Source organism: Triticum aestivum, chromosome 4D, assembly GCF_018294505.1.
Source record: "Triticum aestivum cultivar Chinese Spring chromosome 4D, IWGSC CS RefSeq v2.1, whole genome shotgun sequence".
NCBI classification, from domain to species: Eukaryota; Viridiplantae; Streptophyta; class Magnoliopsida; order Poales; family Poaceae; genus Triticum; species Triticum aestivum.
The window spans coordinates 480,963,004-480,981,255 of record NC_057805.1 but is presented as its reverse complement, the minus strand read 5'-3'; the positions used below and the strand labels follow the sequence as shown (position 1 = coordinate 480,981,255).

General features: G+C 50.3%; 2 protein-coding genes and 1 non-coding gene across 3 annotated transcripts; 2 read left to right on the top strand and 1 right to left on the bottom strand.

Moving 5' to 3' along the window:
• Nucleotides 1–862: 862 nt before the first annotated feature.
• Nucleotides 863–5,244, bottom strand: LOC123098807 (G-patch domain-containing protein 1). The gene is made up of 11 exons (XM_044520882.1): nt 5,011–5,244; nt 4,364–4,448; nt 4,165–4,244; nt 4,021–4,042; nt 3,843–3,936; nt 3,707–3,773; nt 3,477–3,567; nt 2,765–2,922; nt 1,642–1,920; nt 1,447–1,560; nt 863–1,287 (listed from the first exon to the last, which is right to left on the bottom strand). The coding sequence occupies exons 1-11, from the start codon at nt 5,086–5,088 to the stop codon at nt 1,231–1,233; spliced, it is 1,125 nt and encodes a 374-aa protein (XP_044376817.1). The 5' UTR covers nt 5,089–5,244; the 3' UTR covers nt 863–1,230.
• Nucleotides 5,245–5,415: 171 nt separating this feature from the next.
• Nucleotides 5,416–5,487, top strand: TRNAH-GUG (transfer RNA histidin (anticodon GUG)). The gene has a single exon. It is a non-coding gene; the product is annotated as a tRNA-His (tRNA).
• Nucleotides 5,488–13,754: 8,267 nt separating this feature from the next.
• On the top strand, nt 13,755–15,845 carry LOC100415846 (beta-carotene 3-hydroxylase, chloroplastic). Its single transcript, XM_044522371.1, has 6 exons — nt 13,755–14,368; nt 14,484–14,543; nt 14,666–14,872; nt 15,124–15,249; nt 15,327–15,383; nt 15,492–15,845. The coding sequence occupies exons 1-6, from the start codon at nt 14,015–14,017 to the stop codon at nt 15,579–15,581; spliced, it is 894 nt and encodes a 297-aa protein (XP_044378306.1). The 5' UTR covers nt 13,755–14,014; the 3' UTR covers nt 15,582–15,845.
• The last annotated feature ends 2,407 nt before the right edge of the window (nt 15,846–18,252 follow it).

The following is an 18,252-nucleotide window of genomic DNA, read 5'->3' as shown; positions in this document are numbered from 1 at the left end:
GTCTTTCACGTACTCTCCAGTCTCTGGGTGTCGTTGCGGCACAAAGCTAGGGCGCCAAGGATCGCTCCATTGCAGTCCAACCATGAATGACTTATATTAGTTGTGTATCCAAGTGATCAACTTGAATCCAGTAACAGAGGGCATCGCTTTGCCTCCATTCCCTTGCACTTTGTACACCAAAGTCATATCTATGCTAGGGCCTCTTTGATTCGCAGGATTCTAGAAATGCAAGAATAAGAAAAACACAGGAACAGAGTGTCACCTCCTTTTGTACCCTATAAAATTTTGGAAGTGTTTGATAGCACAGGAAAAACAAAGGAATTCAACAAAGAGGTTTGAGTGGATGAAAAGTTCCCAACAAAATGAATACTATGGAAAAACTCCTAAGGATTTCAATCCTACGAATCAAACGACTATCCTAGGAAAGAAATACTAAGGATCCAAATCCTCCAAAAATCAAACAAAATTCCTTTGTATCAAAGGAGCCCTAAAGGGTAGATGTGGAGATCAATGATTTCACAATGCACAAACATGATTGATTCAAAATGCGATTCACTCAATCCTGAAGATTCAGACAGCACAGTGAAAACGCGCAAGAAGAATCAACTATTTGCAGAAAGATGAGGTGTATCAAGGTTCAACAAGGTTTAGAACTCTATGCTTTGTCAGGATTAACTGAACAAATATCCCTATAACTGCCTACAGGTTGTTGGCTAAATGAACACCGATGCCGAGCTGGGGAAAAAAATAGTTGATGATCATATGCATGTGGAAACTTATGGAGCAAAGTTTGTTTGGAGACTTATATGAGATGCCGAGCTGGGGGGAAAATAGATGATGATCATATGCATGTGGAAACTTATGGAGCAAAGTGAGTTTGGAGACTTATATGAGCGAGTTCTAAACCCGAGACAGCCAATGCACAATAGGCATAACCATCCTCTAAATACAAGTCTACACCCAACAAAAAAAAATTACAAACACCTATAGATGCATCAGCTACATGGATATTACGATACAGATGACTCAGCACACACTTCCAAATTTCCAGCAGCTGGCAAGATTTGCAAAATTTTGGCCCCCGTCCCGAGGGCCTATGACTCCTTACATCTATACCGTGCCACTTGGTGCACAGCCTGTATGTATACTCGTCTGAAGCAACAATCGACAAATATATGACTGCAGGAGCCACACAAAATCATATTGTGTCCCGTAGGCTTCGTATTTGCTTCATGATACAAGATGCACCCTTTTGCCCTCCAGATTGAATTTCTTGCTTCCCTGGAGCTGGAAAATTCGACAAGAAAAGTGAATCAGATGTAAGCAACGGCAACAAAAGCTTAGATGAGAATAGCGGTACTTCCAAATGGATTTGCATGAGCAAGACAAGCTTAATCTACATGTATCAATAGGGCCTGCCAAACGACAATGTGAAGCATTATATACCTTCCTCTTCAAGAATGAAAGAGCTTCACGTCTACAGGAGAAGTCGGAGAAAATAGTTGATTGTGCTTCAACAGCTTCCTTAAGCTCCTTCAATTTCATGGACTGAGATGGAGCCTGGAAAGAATAACAAATAATGAACATCATCAACAGCTTCCATAAGCTTCGGTGCTTCACAAAGAAGAAATGAGATTCTACCTGACGAAGAATTTTTTTGCAAAGCTTCTTGAACTTGGTTTTAGGTTTAGCATCCACGCAAACTTCTTTTACAGTTTTCACATGTACTTCATTTACTTTAGCATCACTGGCAGATCCTTCCTCGTCTTCATCTTCTTCCACTTCTGATAATTCAGACTGGGTTGAGTTTTCCTCATCACTATCACCAAGAGAGGTTTTGTTCCCCTTCCAACGCTGGCCACCAACTTTCATCGGCAGGTCCTTGATGCCAAGACCCTGCTTTCCAGATGTAGCTTTGTCCTGCAGAGAGATCATTTTGTAAATAATGGATATATTGGGAATTGAGGTACAAATGCTGATTTGTTTATTAACGGTGGGCTACACCCGCTTGTTATATACCACAGGTCGTGCTTTGAGAATCGGCTATCATGTGTCTGTACTATGCATCATTATAAAGCATGTGATACACTATTCATATATTGCCTCTACAAATATAGTATTTCACTGTATGTTAGGTAGGCATGCAAATTTGGAACCTTGAAGGTACCCTCAGACCCTCTTTAGTTCAACAAAATGAGATCAATTTTCAGAATTCACTTCATTTCTGAAACTTTAGTTCATTTGGTTGCAGTAAGTTGGGTCGGAGGGTACCCTAAAGGTTCCAAATTTGCATCCCTGATGTTAGGCGTTGAAAATGAAATTAATGATTTGAGTGGCAGTTGAATCTAGGCCTCATTGACCTTTGTTTTGGACATTTAGACAACGTAGGGTTGACTTTCTTAAGGTGTGAAATGAAATGTCATAAAATGAAGATGACGACTACGTGAATCTTGAAGCATGAACCACCGTTACATGTAGGGTGGTATAGCACACCAGGGGCGGCCAGGGAATTATATCAGTTTGTATGAAATTAGATCAGGCAAATTGCGTAACCATGCAAAATTTCATCCACAGAAATTCAATGCTTCAAGTGAGAATGTATGTACGTAATCTCAGCCAAATGAAATTAATTGGCAAACAAGGTACTTAGATGCAGTTGACAAGATACCTATAAGGGGCGGTACTTAAACTTTCAAGGTCGATTTTAGAAACAACAGAGCTGACAGTAAGACATCAGGGAACCTTATGGGCCGTGCATACTAACCTGAACAAGGTTGTACAGATTTTCTTGATCATCTTCCCCAAACATCTGACGGACATTAGAATTATCTTTTTTATTCTTGCGAGATTTTGCTCCTAAAAAGCCTCCTGATACATATCCAAACTTGTGCCCCCACCAGTTCACATCTTCAGCTTGGGATACTGAATCAACATAAGTTGACACTGAAAGTTACTAAAACCTCAATGAAGTTCTTATAGCACATTTTCAGAACAGTTCAGCAATAAGAAATGAACAATAGTACACTAATTTAAATTCAAGAAAAATGTGCTTTTTTTTGGTTAAGCAGCGGAATAGAAGGATAGTCGCTGGCACATAGACTTCCTTTCTAACCAAGTTCATCAACAGTATAATCAGCAAATCTCACAACAGTAAACAGATAATTAACTTATATGCAGTGCACACACCAATCTAAAAAAATTGGAGTATTTTGCAGTTGTTCTAAGTATAGCAGTAGAAACCTAACGACCAGGCTTCTATATAATTTGAAAACATGCAAATTATCGATAACCAGACCCAAACTAGCAAGCATTCTGGAATCTTTAGAGTTTAATCAAATACGCACCCTTTAATTCTAACTTCCAATTTTCAAGCACCTCCGGAAGAATAAATTATAGGGCGATAGCTAATTCAATGCATTCCAATCATGTCCAGAAAAAAAAAATAGTGAAAGGACATATGCAGATGAGTTGCCAACCTGCACCCTGGCCGATGGTGATATCAGGCTCTTCCATACATGATGGTTGAACTTCCTGATCCACCTCGCAATCATTTTCCTTCTTCCGAACCTGTTCCAACACAATGTTTCAATCTTATAAGATATTACAGGTTAACCACATGGTACACACTCTGAAGGAGGAAATAAATATTCATCGACACTAAGTAGATTGCCTGACAGAATCAACATTCAAGAAAAGAATCACTCACAAGTATGCCTTCAAGATCAACTGCTGAATAACCCCTCACACTTTTCCCCCTCTCCCTTTTCTTATATCTGTAAGACATAATGGTGTGATGACAAGAAAATATAAATCAAAGGACCGAAATTAGGGGCGAGACCAACCTTCCTTGAGGCCGGGTAACTTTAGCGACTTCATCTTTTGCAGGTTTATCTTTCTTGGGTGTACTGTCAGGTGAACTGCTTACATCCTCAATTTCTGTAGAAACAATTAACAAGATTAAACAATAACTAACAAAACAGATTATAAAAAGAGAACATACATGCAGATTTTTCATGCTACCTTTAGCAGGAGTTGTGGATTGCTGTCAGCACAGAGAGTGGCCATTACCAAATGACAAAGAAAAAGATAAAAGGACATGATCAGACACTTGAATCTTCATTCATTCATATAAGCAGCAGAGAAAAGAATTGCTATACACCATACCACTTTCAGTTTCTTTAGTATATCATCGAACTGGGTGGTATCATACGCCCATTTATTCTGAGGATTGTCCACACCAACACCTGCGTAGGAGAACAGACTCGGATTTCAGCGACCCCACCCATGGCCAATCAGACAAACATGCTTCTTTACTCAACAAATGGTTAAATCGAGCAGTATTTCTACAAAGAGCTAAGCATACCTAGTGTGTCCTGCTTTTGTTTCACTCTGACATGCCCCTTTATACCCTGCTTGTCTTTCCCGAGGCCTTCACCTTCTTCCCATCCCTACCACACAAGAAGAAGAAAACTAGTCATGGAGAGATCAGTAAAATATACCATTTCTAAATGAACGCACAGTCACCATCAGTACAACTTGACAAACGTATCTGATTAGGGAGAGATTGCATAAATGCCAAATGCCAATTTATCCATACCCCTCATAGGGGTTTGCTAAGAAAAATCTCACGAATTTAGATAAATCATACTCTTTGTGCAGTTGCAGCACACTGAGATAGCATAAATTTTAGCTTCTCCCTATGAGAAGACACATTCGCTATATTTGCAACTTTGAATATAGCAATCCAAGAACAATATCTTAAGTTTTATCTCCGTAACATTAACGAAAGTTGCTATCTACACGAACAGGCTGACCAATAGCAACTCCTGGAAAGTTTAACTGTAAACTAGCCTACATATAAGCAACTCAAATGAATTACTGAATGCTAAGCTGCTCTATGTAGTCTACCTTACCACCTCGAGTCCAGGCGTAACAAACATTCATAATTTGCACATTTTCTGATCGTCAATTTCCCCGTGGAGGTGATCGGGTCAGGGAACGCGTACGTACCATTTGCTTCATGAGGCGGAAGGCGGCGGACTGCCGAGCGACCCCGACGTAGCACGTGGGTGCCTCCGGCGCGGCCATGGCGCCTGGGCTGCGCTGCGCGGGTTCGTCGCCGCCGCCGGTACGGTTGGGTCGGGGGTGGAGTTGCCCGGACGGAGGAGAGTAGAGGAAACCCTAAGAATGCGGGGTGGAGGGGTTTTGAGCCGGTGTCTCTCGCCTGGAGATTCGCGCTCCGCGGTTGGTGGGGCTTGACCGTCGTCGGTCCGTCCTGGGCTTGGTAATGACCAATCCAGCCCAGATGGACTGTCTTGGGCTTGGATCCGTACAGCAGTGGAAGTTTCTTATTTTGAAACGTTATCTGGAGGTCATACACTACAAATAAGATGATTCCTCTTTGCAAACATCAAAGTGGCTGTAGTTTAGTGGTGAGAATTCCACGTTGTGGCCGTGGAGACCTGGGCTCGAATCCCAGCAGCCACACTTACCCTTTTTGTTTTGTTTTTTTGATTTTGCTGAAATTTGTGCACGTTCAAGGGTGATTCATCTGCCTACCTCTTCAGATAACAGCAGTGTACATGGATGGGTTTCTTGCACGTCAACATGCCTATCAGATGTCCCCGCAAAAAAAAAAAACATGCCTATCAGATGGGACTATCACGCACATTCTCGGTCAGAAGTCAGACTTACTCCAACTTGCAGAAAAAAAGGAAGAAGAAGAAGAAGAAGTCAGACTACTCCAGTGATCATTCGCTGTCACCAGCTACACATTCTTTGACCTGTGCACCCAGGCAGCTGGAATCCGCATGCAGTTCTCATGCGCCGTCGGCAAATGGACTGCACCATCATCAGTGCCCAAAATCGCCATTGGACTGTGCTACGTACATTCTTTTTTTGCGCCGTCCCTTTCACGACTCTGATCCATCCACGTATACATCACCCATGACCGCAGCTTGCCGGTGCGAGATATTATTTGCTCGCAGCCAGCGTTAGGCAGAAAAGTGCTGCATGACAGACAGGAGAAACGTGGTGACTCACTCAACTCTCCAACAGTGACCTCCACATACGTACCCGGGCTCACACGGATCAGCAGCAGAAGATTAGGTGCCCCATAGCACCGAAGAAACGGGTCGGCTACGTGGTACGTGGAGCGCATGCGGCGCACCGCAGGTCCAAATCATCCAAAAGCTACTCAATCAATCAATATATCCGAGCCCGACGACGATCATCGTGCATCAACCTACGCGCGCTACGTGCCTCCCTAGAATTAGGCGATACGTTATCGACCCCGGCCGCGTGGACGTACGTGTCGCCGGCTCCGAGCAAACGCGGCGCCGCACCGGCAAACCCCACCAGGGAGGGCACCATGGCGTCGGTCCCGGTCGCCGTCGCCGTCGCCGTCGCGCACCATGGGATTTAATCGGAGCAAACAGCAACCCATCGCACATCACGTCACCCGCCATTATCATCTTCCACGGTGCCGCCGTGTGTGCATGCCGGTCAACAGGTGCCTGGTGATTAATTAAGAAGGAGCGGGCAAGCGAGCTGGCCGTACGTGTCGCATGACAAGGTGATGGTCGTTAACTTAATTCGACAATATTAGCACGCACGCATGTCATTTTCATCTACTAGTTAGTAGTACTACTACTAAGCTAGCCCGCGAGAGAACGATCAATGAATAAAGCAGTAGGGTACGTAACCGGCTAAACAGGCAACAGCTGCGGCCTGCGGGGATGGAAAGAGAGGGTGGACTGGCCGGTCGGCGAGTGGGGTGGAGTGGCGTAGTGGGGCGGCCACTAGCACCAAACGATCGATCGCCGGGCAAACGCGTACGAACCCGCCGTTTCGCCACGTACCACCGGCCGGCCTGTCCCGTCATCGATCATACTCCCGTCTGTCATTTTCTACACTGTACATAAGATTTGCCTGTAGTCAAACTTTGTAAAATTTAACCAACTTTACAATAAAAAATATCGGCATCTATGATACAAAATCGATATCATTTGGTGCACCATGGGTTTAATTTTTATATTGCATAAATTTAATATTACAAATGTTAATATTTTTAAATATAAATGCGGTCAGATCTTATATGCGAAGACAGAAACCTATCGAACAGGAGAGGCCCCTGCGTCGTCCCAGGGCGACTCAGGCGGCATCCACCATGGTCGCCGCTAGCGCACCCCTCCCCAGCTCCCTCCCTTGTCGTCGCTGTGGGCCTGGGTCGCAGGGGCAAAGCCTCTCGCACTACACGGCGGCGGCGGGGCGGCTTCTTCCCTTCCTTTCCTCCCTCGTTGCCTTGGCTATGGGCGCCTTGCCGGTCCGCTCCGCGGCGACGCTGGTGTTGCCTGGTCTTTGGCTGGCCGGAGGATGATCTACGCCCTGGGACGCGGGTAGCGCAGCTAGCGGGGCTGTTGCTCGAGCATCGATGGCCGCTGCTGGCTATTCTGCCTGATCTGGACAGGGTGTAGGGTCTCGTCAGATCTCACCTTCCAGATGGCATCGACGGACGGCACAGGCGGTCGACCTCGTACACACGCAGCGTGGCTTCATGGTGCTGTTTGGTGACATCTGGAAGTGCTCCGCAGGCGGGTGTGCCACCACTCCCTAGCAGCGTGGAGGCCGGCTATGGTGGTTGATGGCGGCGGATCTGGGTTCCCAGCCTAGATCTGTTCCCCACCGGCGGGGGTCCTAGGGTTACTCTAGTGTAAGACGGTGTTCTGCTTGATGTCGGTCCTCACTGATCTGGCCGTTGGCGAGTTCCGGAAGGCTCCGCCAGGGATCTTCATTGGGTGCTTGACGCCTGCAGATTGCTAGATCGGATGGGATTCGGTCGTGTGCGCCCCTATTTCAGCCCATGTGGCTTCAGGAGGGCGTGACGCAAAGCTTCATTGTCAGTTGACATTATGGGATATGTCAGTTTTTCAATTTTCATGATGAAGACAGTGGCGGAGAATGTCATGGTGGCTGAGGTATGAGGCCTAGTAATGGTAGATCTAGTCTTCGAGACGATGAGAACTTTGCTTGGTGATTCATGACTCGTAGCAGCGGCACCGACAAGTGGCGGCGACAACACATGAGAAGTACAAAGTTTTAGCTTTCATGGTGTAAACCCAAGGTCTGGACTTAATTGGTTGTGCCTGTCGGTGGCCTTGTTGAAGGCATTGTTTTGAGAGCATGACTTTTCTTCAGGGTGAAAACCTAAAATCTATGATTGGGGGACGATGGCGCTTGTGCACTGTTTCCTTCTTGGAGGCGTCGCTTTTGGAGAAGACTTTGGGTGTTATCTTGGTGGTGGTTCGTGTTGCTGTTACAAGGAATTGATCACTGTAGCGTGATCTTTCTTTTTTTCTTATTTACTTTGTTTTTGGGCTATGTGCATCCGTAATGTCTTTAGGACATTTCGTTGTTGCAGAGGCTGGGTGTAATTGGCATCTTCGTGATATTAAGATATATTCCCTTTTTCAACAAAAAATATGCGAAGTAAACTGACCTAAGGAAATACGTAGACATCTGACCGAGTTCTTCCCCACAAAGGAAAGTTATCACGTTGATCCTTAGGAAAGTTCTCGCTTTTCTTTCTTCCTCTCGAAGGAAGGAGAGGCGATCAAGCCGCGGGGATAGTCTCCTTCGTCACCGCCCCCCGGTGGCTCCCCTCCGCCAATTACCTCGATCGTCGGTGGTGAGGGAGTCACCGGATCCACGTGTGCAGATCGTTCTAGGCCCTAGTAGCTAAGTTTTTTAGGTGTTCATCGCCTTGGCTTCGGCAGCGTCGATGGTGGCATTGAACAAATAATCTTCATATCCTTCCTCGATGAGGCGATCAACTCTATGGTTGGGGATGAATTTGGAGACCAGTTTGTTCAAGTAAGGATGGTGTGTCGATGGCGGCATCCACGTGGTGAACGTGTGTCCTCAGGTTCCCCCGTTGCGACGACGTCTACTCCAGCGTCGGCGCGGAGCTTGAGAGGTAATCCCGGCGCTGTCGTAGCAGCGGCACCGATAAGTGGCGGCAACAACACAGGAGAAGTACAAAGTCTTACCTTTCACGGTGTAAACCCAAGGTCTGGATTTAATTGGTTGTGCCTGTCGGTGGCCTTGTTGAAGGCATTGTTTTGAGAGGATGACTTTTCTTCAGGGTGAAAACCTAAAATCTATGATTGGGCGACGATGGCGCTTGTGCACTGTTTCCTTCTTGGAGGCGTCGCTTTTGGAGAAGATTTTGGGTGTTATCTTGGTGGTGGTTCGTGCTGCTGTTACAAGGAATTGATCACTGTAGCATGATCTTTCTTTATTTTGGGATATGTGCATCCGTAATGTCTTTAGGACATTTCGTTGTTGCAGAGGCCGGGTGTAATTGGTTTCTCGTGATATTAATATATATTCCCTTTTTCAACAAAAAATATGCGAAGTAAACTGACCTAAGGAAATACGTAGACATCTGACTGAGTTCTTCCCCCACAAAGGAAAGTTATCACGTTGATCCTTAGGAAAGTTCTCGCTTTTCTTTCTTCCTCTCGAAGGAAGGAGAGGCGATCAAGCCGCTGGGATAGTCTCCTCCGTCGTCGCCCTCCGGTGGCTCCCCTCCGCCGATTACCTCGATAGTCGGTGGTGAGGGAGGCGTTGAATCCACGTGTGCAGATCGTTCTAGGCCCTAGTAGCTTAGTTTTTAGGTGTTCATCGCCTTGGCTTCGGCAGCGTCGATGGTGGCGCTGAATAAAGAATCTTCATATACTTCGCCGATGAGGCGATCGACTCTATGGTTGGGGATGAATTTGGAGACCAGTTTGTTCAAGTAAGGATGGTGTGTCGGTGGTGGCATCCACGTGGTGGACGTGTGTCCTCAGGTTCCCCCGTTGCGACGATGTCTACTCCAGCGTCGGCGCGGAGCTCGAGAGGTAATCCAGAAGCGGATGCAAATTATGATCTGCATCGGCGGCATCTGGAAGATGGTGGATCGTGTGATTGGCTCGTGGTTCGTGGATGGTAGGTGTGATTTCCTCCTTAGACGTCTTAGTCATGTGGGGATGCAAGATCTGGACTTGGATGATGTGTCTGGGGTGCTGCCCCAGCCTGATCTATTCAACGGCAATGGCTTCGCATTTGGTGGGCCACCTTGGAGGTCCGCAAAGGTGCATATCAGCGATGGATCAGAGTCGAACTCAGGTGAGGAGGTGATCCATCTTTTTTTCCTCTGGTGGCTGTTGTGGTGGCATCGGAGCTCAAGGGACGTTTGTTTGTGCGAAGACTAGCAGTTTGCTGTCTTTTTAGTTTTGCGAGGTTGATGTTTATGGCTTGTATTATGATCGTTATGATATAAATAAAATATGTATTACCATGCAATAAAAGTTCTTTCATGGAAAATAGAGTTTCACTAATCAAACACGGTGATTACAATCAGAGCTCATTGTGCTATGTATCTTCCCGACACATTTGGCAGCTAGCAAAGCATTCTTCGTTTGCAAGCGAGTGATTAGAGCATCTACAACCGGAACCCTCATATCCGCCCCAGACGTTCGGGTGGGCTGCCCGATCACTACCTTGGCAAATTCAGCCCAAACGGCCAGACTGACCGACACTTTTCATACCTGGCCCATATCAAGGGCGGATATGGGGATGCTCGGACGCGGCCTTCATGTCAGACCCAGCCCACTCTGGCCCACCCGACCTCACATGTATCCAACCCTATCCACACACCAGAGAAAACCTATCCGCAATCCACTCCACCCAACTCCCCTCCCACATTACCCACACTCCTCTCCGACGAACTCCAGCGTACACCTTCATGGCAGGCATTGGATCCGACTCCGAGATGTCCGAATTCGAGGACTGGAACCTCATCCTCGCATTCCTGAGGAACAGATGGCCGTCCACACTGCTCTCTGACGTTCTGTGGAGGAGTGCACCTGTGACATTAATCATGCATCAAACATCTACGCAGCATGCACGATCAATATAAGTGACTCACGGTATAATATCACAACACAACTCTAAAATTTAGACAAAGAAATAACATATTACAATTTTTGATAGTTTGATGATATGCGTTGAACTACATATGTTTAACGTTGCATGAGACTAGTATGAATTTGGCGATTTTGTTTGATGGATCCGATTATAGGCGTATATTTTACGGCAAGATTATGTTCATTCGACATTTCGACCTCGTCACTAGATTTAACGGAGCACGCGCCGTTGAAGGCTCATTGGACGTTACCAGCGTCACCGTCGCTGGACGGGCCGGAGCTGCAGATCTCTTCGCTGGATCCGGTAACACACGACGCTACGAAGGGACGAACCTTGGTTGGACAAAAATACGGAGAGGAAGCACAGGAGTATAGTGAAGAGAAGCTACGGCGGACACGGGCACACGTCGGCGGGTATCCGGCCGCCTGGGCGCGCGGGTACGTACGTGCCCCGCCGTCGCCTCCACGTGGTGCGGCGCCCCAGGCCACGTGCGTGCGCTGTCCTTTTCCTCGGCTTCCCTCGCCGCCGGGCTACCGGCCCCGGCCTCACCACACGACCCGCAGCGGCCAATGAACTGAACCTGCCCCTTTTCGCCACAGTGCTTCCATTCATTTGCCCCGTCCCGCTCCCTCCCCTCAAACATGCCGTAAGAGAAACTCCAATACGGCGATTTAAACGGACGCGTGTTTTGCCTGTTTTCTATTCGTTTGGGTGGATCAAGGAAACGGGCGCGTCCGCTTTTCGATTTGGATTGGCTGGTGCGCCTAACGGGAAGCAGAGCCATATTTGCTCAAGTCCAAAGAAAAAATTTATATGATAGAACACGTGGCCGAAATAAACTTAATAAAACATAATTAAACACGGTCAACCGTCGGTCAAAGTCCACTAAAACATTATTAAACAATAAAAAACTTCGGCCGCCTGCCCTAGGATTAGGCGTCCGCCTTCCCCGTGCCGCCGTCGTCGCCGGTGATGTTGATGAAGACGGGGACGGCCCAGCTCATCCGAACGCGACCTGATAGGCCGCCAGGGCATCCTTCTCTAGGGTCTGCTGCGGCGGCGGCTGCACTCCTCCTCCTCATCCCTTCCTCCTCAAGGCGTAGTGCCTCGTCGTCACGACGCAACTCCTCCTCTCGGCGCATCCGTCGCTCGCCGTCGGCCTCCTCCTCGGCGAGCCAATGCACCTTCCAACGCTCAAGGTGGGCCGCTTCCTCCTCCGGCGTCGCGGCGTAGTGGACGAGAGGCACGCTCACCCACTCGCGGAACTCGGCGGTCCACGAGTAAGACTCCTCGGGCCAAGTGGGCGGCGGCGGCGACCGCTTTCCGCATGGGCGTGGGCTCGGGCTCTGGCTTGGCCTTTGGCTCGACGAAGGGCGGCGGCGGCGGTGGTTACGTTACAAATGGTGGACCGTTGACGGTGTCCTCTGTCGCCGACAAGGCGAGGGCGTGGTCCAGCCCATCCCGATGGGCATCCTCCTTGAGCCGACTCGGGCTCCAGCGCGTGCTCCAGGGCCTCCTCGAGGGCGGCTTGGTATGCCACCTCCTCCTCCGACAAAACCTCTGGGGCGATGGGGGAACGTCGTGGTCGACGTGGACGCTGCGGCGGCGCTCCTCCTCGTGCTCTAGCGCAAACCAGCGCTCCCAGTTGGGGGAGTCTGGCGCGTAGGCACGCATCGCGTGCTGGTCCGACGTAAGGAGCTCGCGACACCAGCGAACCTCCTCGGCGTGCACGCGTGCCAAGCGCGGCACCGCTGGAATGGGGATCCGGTGCGGGTCCAGATGCCAGCCGTGTGGCAGGTTGATATCCGGATACTGCAGGGGGCGGCGGTACTGCCAGTGCCACCGCGCCTGGTGGACTGGTATATACAGCCGCTCCCGCTTCCGCGATGGCGAGCCGCGTCTAGCCACGGAGGAGGAAGCGCGCGGGAAGAGCTCGTGTCGGAGCTGAACCTCTCCTTTCCCCTTCCCGCTGAAGAAGCCCATGGCTAGTGGCTGGCTGGCTAGGGTTTCAGCCTGGCTGAATAGGGTTTTTTGGTCGCCGGCGAGGAAGCAAGCGTGGCCAGATGTGGACGGGAAGATGGAAGTGGATGAGGCCGGCCCCGCCGCACGCTTCCTTTAAAAAGGACGAGCACGCGGCAATTCCACACACTGCCAGGTGGGCCCGGGGTAGGTGCTGGTGTTAAATACGACCACAGGTGATTGTTGAGCGGCTCGGACAACGAGGGGACATGCGGCGCGTCCGCTTCATGTCCGCGCCGGTGCATTTGTTGGGCCTGAGACTATCCACAATGGGAGTAACATAGGTAGGAACATCACACATATCTAGATAGAATAGATGATGTGGCAAGCAATAAATGAAGAAAGTGAGGCATGTGGTAACATAGCTAGTTACTACTAGTATGAGTAACATCACACATATCAAGGCAAGATGAGTCTATAACCTAATAAATGAAGTGTTGCATGTTACCACACATATGTTACTCCCCCATTAGTCTATGTTACTACTCTATGTTACTACCCATTGTGGCTAGTCTGAAATGCATCGGTGCGGACACAAAGCGAACGCGTTTTGGGTTTAGCTCGGCGTGCTGGGCATTTTTTTTCCGCGACGACCTAAACGGACATGTGCGGACGAAAGGGCCCGCGCCACTGGAGTTGCTCTAACGGGCAGGAGTAGGCCCCGTCCCGTTCCGTTCCGTTCCGTGTAACTTTTGTTCGTACTCTTGTCTTGTGTGTGCTATAAAAACCGCGGCCCTTCCGGCGCAGCAGCCGCGCTCCTCCGCCCCCCGCGCATCTCCGTCCGTTTACCCACAAGTTGACCCCCGCCCAGTCACCGCGACGACGGCCGTCCCCGGCCCACGCGCGCCTCTCGTTCCCAGAGCCCGAGGCGGACCACAAGCCAGCGCGCGCTCCCGCCCGGCCCGACGACACCAGCCTACGAGCGAGCCACCGCCATTCCCGGCCTGCGAAACCCAGGACCGTCTCGTCTGACCACTCCTCCGTTCGCCGCCAGTGATTCCCCTTTCACTCGCCGCCTGATCCCATGGCCGTCGCGAGGCTGGTGGCCGCGCCATTCCCCCTCGCCGCCGCCCGCGCCCGCGTCCCGCCGGCGCGGCTTCCGTTCGCGCCGCTCTCTGCGCGGCCCCTCTCCCGGCGCGCCGCCGCGCCCGCCCTGCGCGTGGCGTCGGACGGCAACGGCGGCCTCGTCCCCGCCCGCCCGGGCCAGGAGGCGCCGGAGGACGCGGCGACGGCGCCTGCGAGGGGCGCCGTGTCGGAGCGCGCGGCGAGGAAGGAGTCGGAGCGGCGGACGTACCTGGTGGCCGCGCTCATGTCCAGCCTCGGCATCACCTCCATGGCCGCCGCCGCCGTCTACTACCGCTTCGCCTGGCAAATGGAGGTACCCTTTCCTCCCTTCTCGTCCGGCAACTCGCATCCATGGCAATTCCACTTCCCCAAATTTCGTCGCTTCTTTACCGTCTCGTCCGTTCACACTCCTTTCCTTTCACCGCCAGGGCGGCGAGATTCCGGTGACGGAGATGCTGGGCACCTTGGCACTCTCGGTGGGCGCGGCGGTGAGTGCTTGCTTACACGTGACACACGGCGCACCCACCCACACACCAGTACAGCAGCAGCGAACAGAATTCGTCGTGTCGACGTGCATTTCCGTTGAAAATAAACCGTACGGCGTGCGCAGGTGGGGATGGAGTTCTGGGCGCGGTGGGCGCACCGGGCGCTGTGGCACGCGTCGCTGTGGGACATGCACGAGTCGCACCACCTCCCCCGCGACGGGCCCTTCGAGCTCAACGACGTGTTCGCCATCGTCAACGCCGTCCCGGCCATGGCCCTCCTCGCCTTCGGCTTCTTCAACCGCGGCCTCCTCCCCGGCCTCTGCTTCGGCGCCGTGAGTACCACCGCTCCCTCCCCTTCCTCGATTTACCTGCTGCGCTCAAAGAAGAAGACAAACGATTGCCAGCAGCACTTTGTGGTGTCGCGCTGTGATCGCGACGGCGGCATGTCGTCGGCGGCGCCCATGCGCGGCACCCATCCGCCGCGGTGTCGTTGGCGGATTTCATATACGTAGTATTTTTTGCCTCGCATGGGAACAAATTTTGTGCGTATCTCAGCCAGCGCTGACGTGACGGTGCCCTGCAGGGTCTCGGGATCACGCTGTTCGGGATGGCCTACATGTTCTTCCACGACGGCCTGGTCCACCGCCGCTTCCCCGTGGGCCCCATCGAGAACGTGCCCTACTTCCGGCGAGTCGCCGCCGCGCACCAGGTCCGCCCTTCTGCACCCAACCGAACCAAACTGTATCCGAGTTTCGGTTCTGAGCTCTGACCCTTTATGATCTGCAGATCCATCACATGGACAAGTTCGACAGCGTGCCATACGGGCTGTTCCTCGGCCCCAAGGTGAGCAGCAGATCAGCCACTCTGGTCCAGTGTTGTTGATCCATGGCAGGATTTGCTTGGAAATCGGGATCGGTCGATCGCTCGTGGTTGATGGTTTTGCAACTGCAGGAGCTGGAGGAGGTGGGAGGGACGGAGGAGCTGGAGAAGGAGGTGCAGAGGAGGATCAAGAGGAGGCAGAAATCAGACGCCATGCAATGAGGATGCATGCTAGCTGGAGTACTTAACTCTTTTTTGTTTTTGATAACATGCCAGCTCTTGCCTGCCTTGCGATATATAGTATATGCAGATTTTTTTTCCTCTTCTTCTGATTGGGATTAGATTTTGTGTCACTAGTTTAGTAGCCAGAAACGGAGGCGACGTGCGTCAGGTCGGTCCGTGGAGCACACTGGTATTAGAAAATGTTGTGCTGGTATTATGTGTAGTACTGTGTCTATTACTATTGTTATCTTGCGGTATCGTGCTGCTGACTGTAGTGAGACACTAATATACAGTAGTACTACCAGTAAAAACCTGTGTGTATTAATTATCGACGCCATGAGTGCGCGCTATTTAACAGGTCCGCGTGAGTGGCCCAGGCCAGGCAGCAACCTAACGCTGGGGCTCACGGCTGGTAATACGGTTACCGGCCGTGTCCCGATGGAACACCCGAACATGCGACGTCGGAGGCGGAACATGCAAAGCGGGCCAATTATACGATGGTGATACTGTTGGTCCCTCACACTCAGCATTCAAACTCAAAGATACTGTTGGTCCCTGGAGTGATCAGGGAACTCCGACGGGGCCTTTTCAGATCAGGTCGTGTTGTTTCTCCATTTCAATGATCTGCGCCGGCCCGGGTCTGCATGTTACCCGGTCGTTGTGCGTTGCCCGGGCGGGGCTGTGTGCCCGGGGGACGCATGTGGCCGGGATCCTCCTCCTCGCGATACGCTAGCCGGTGTGCCGGGGGTCAATGCATGGTGCTATAAAACTACGCGATCCCGTTTTGATTTGATACTGTATATTACGTCCCAAAACTAGCCCATGTGCCCGTGCTTTGCAACGGAAGATAAAATAATACTCCCTTCGTTCCTAAATATTTGTCTTTCTAGAGGTTTCAACAAATGACTACATACAGAACAAAATGAGTGAATCTATACTCTAAAAATATGTCTATATACATCCGTATGTGGTAACCATTTGAAATCTCTAAAAGGACAAATATTTAGGAACATAGGGAGTATGTATTTAAAGTCAATGAGATTATATGTGCAAGCAAAACCCTGTATGCACATGAAAAAGGAACATTTAGCTTCCCGGTTTCGCCGCGTGTGCAAGAATCCATCAAGGGTGATTCCTCAGATTCCCCTTGATGTTATGGACACACGGATACCGTGATCTTCACCTCAGTCCTTTGTTGAAGTCGGGTTGACCCAAGGGGTACCCATGAGAGTTATTGAAGTCGGGTTGACCATGAGGGTACCCGCGAGATAATGACGTGACATGACTGGCAGGCAGAGACCGCTCCAGGAGAGGGATGGGCCTGGCCCTTGTCGTAAGTCCGTAAGACGGGGCGACAGGATCACTAATCGTCTCTGCGAGCTCCCAATAGACTAACGGTTTGGATATATGATCTGAGTAGGCCTCTGGCCTTTTACACGCTGACCACCACGTCGGAATAAGTATGGGCGCTCGGCATTGTACGATTCTCCCGAAAACTCTTAGACATCAGCAGTTGAGCGGCGCGCGCCCGGTTGGACATAACCACCCGCGCTTGTATAAGGAGGTGGGTCTGCTCCAGGCCGCGTACGCAACGCGCATGAGTGCTTAGGACAATTGGGCCATGACCCCTTCGCACTTAGGATGTAGACCGCGCGTGCCGGCCTCTCTATTGAGCCTAGGTAGGAGTACAACGTGTCGATCAGCCGAGGCCGGGCATGACCCGGAAAAGTGTGTCCGGCCAGAGTTAATCGAGCGTGATGGGTAAGTTGGTGCATCCCTGCAGGGAAGTAATCTATTCGAACAACCGTGTACATGGTAACGGACGCTCGGAGTTGTATCCCGATCTACTACAACAAGAACTGGATACTTGTGATACTAAATGGATATGATAGCTCCGGGATCGCTTTCTCGCAGGGAGTCGAGGAAGGATATCTGGGCATGGCTAATATGCACTTGTTACTATATGTTATGTTACTCTACTCTCGTCTGTTGCTGCAAGAGGCTGCAAGATGTTAGTCTTCGTTAGGCTAGGCCTTCCCTTCTATTCTGGCATTTCTGCAGTATAGTCCACAGATACAGCCCCTTCCCATTGATACCGATGCATACTTAGCATAGATCTGATGTAAGTCTTGCGAGTACTTTGGATGAGTACTCACGGTTTGCTTTCCTACCTTTTCCCCCTCTACCCAATTGCTGTGATCAGATGATGGAGCCCAGGAGCCAGCTGAACCGGCCGATGACTACTACTACATGGAGACTGAGGACCAAGAGTAGTTAGGAGGCCTGCGCCTTTTCGATCTAGTTGTTGTTATTTTGCTAGCCTTCTTAAGACAAACTTGTTTATCTTATGTCTGTACTCAGATGTTGTTGTTTCCGCTAACTTATGTGTTCGAGCCTTCGTGGCCCTAGCTTGTAATATAAGTTGTATGATTTTAATTTGTGTCTAGAGTTGTGTTGTGATATATTCCCATTAGTCTCTGATCTTGATCGTGCGCGATTACGTGTATGATTAGTGCATGATTGAGTCGGGGGCGTCACAACTGGCTGACGCCGACGGCATCCGTGGACGTCGTTCTCCTCCCTACAGGCTCCGTCGCTGTGTTGCCACTCCTTTCATGATGCTCCAGGTGAAAACTTGATTTTCAGGATCAGACCGTGGCGGCTATCCGTG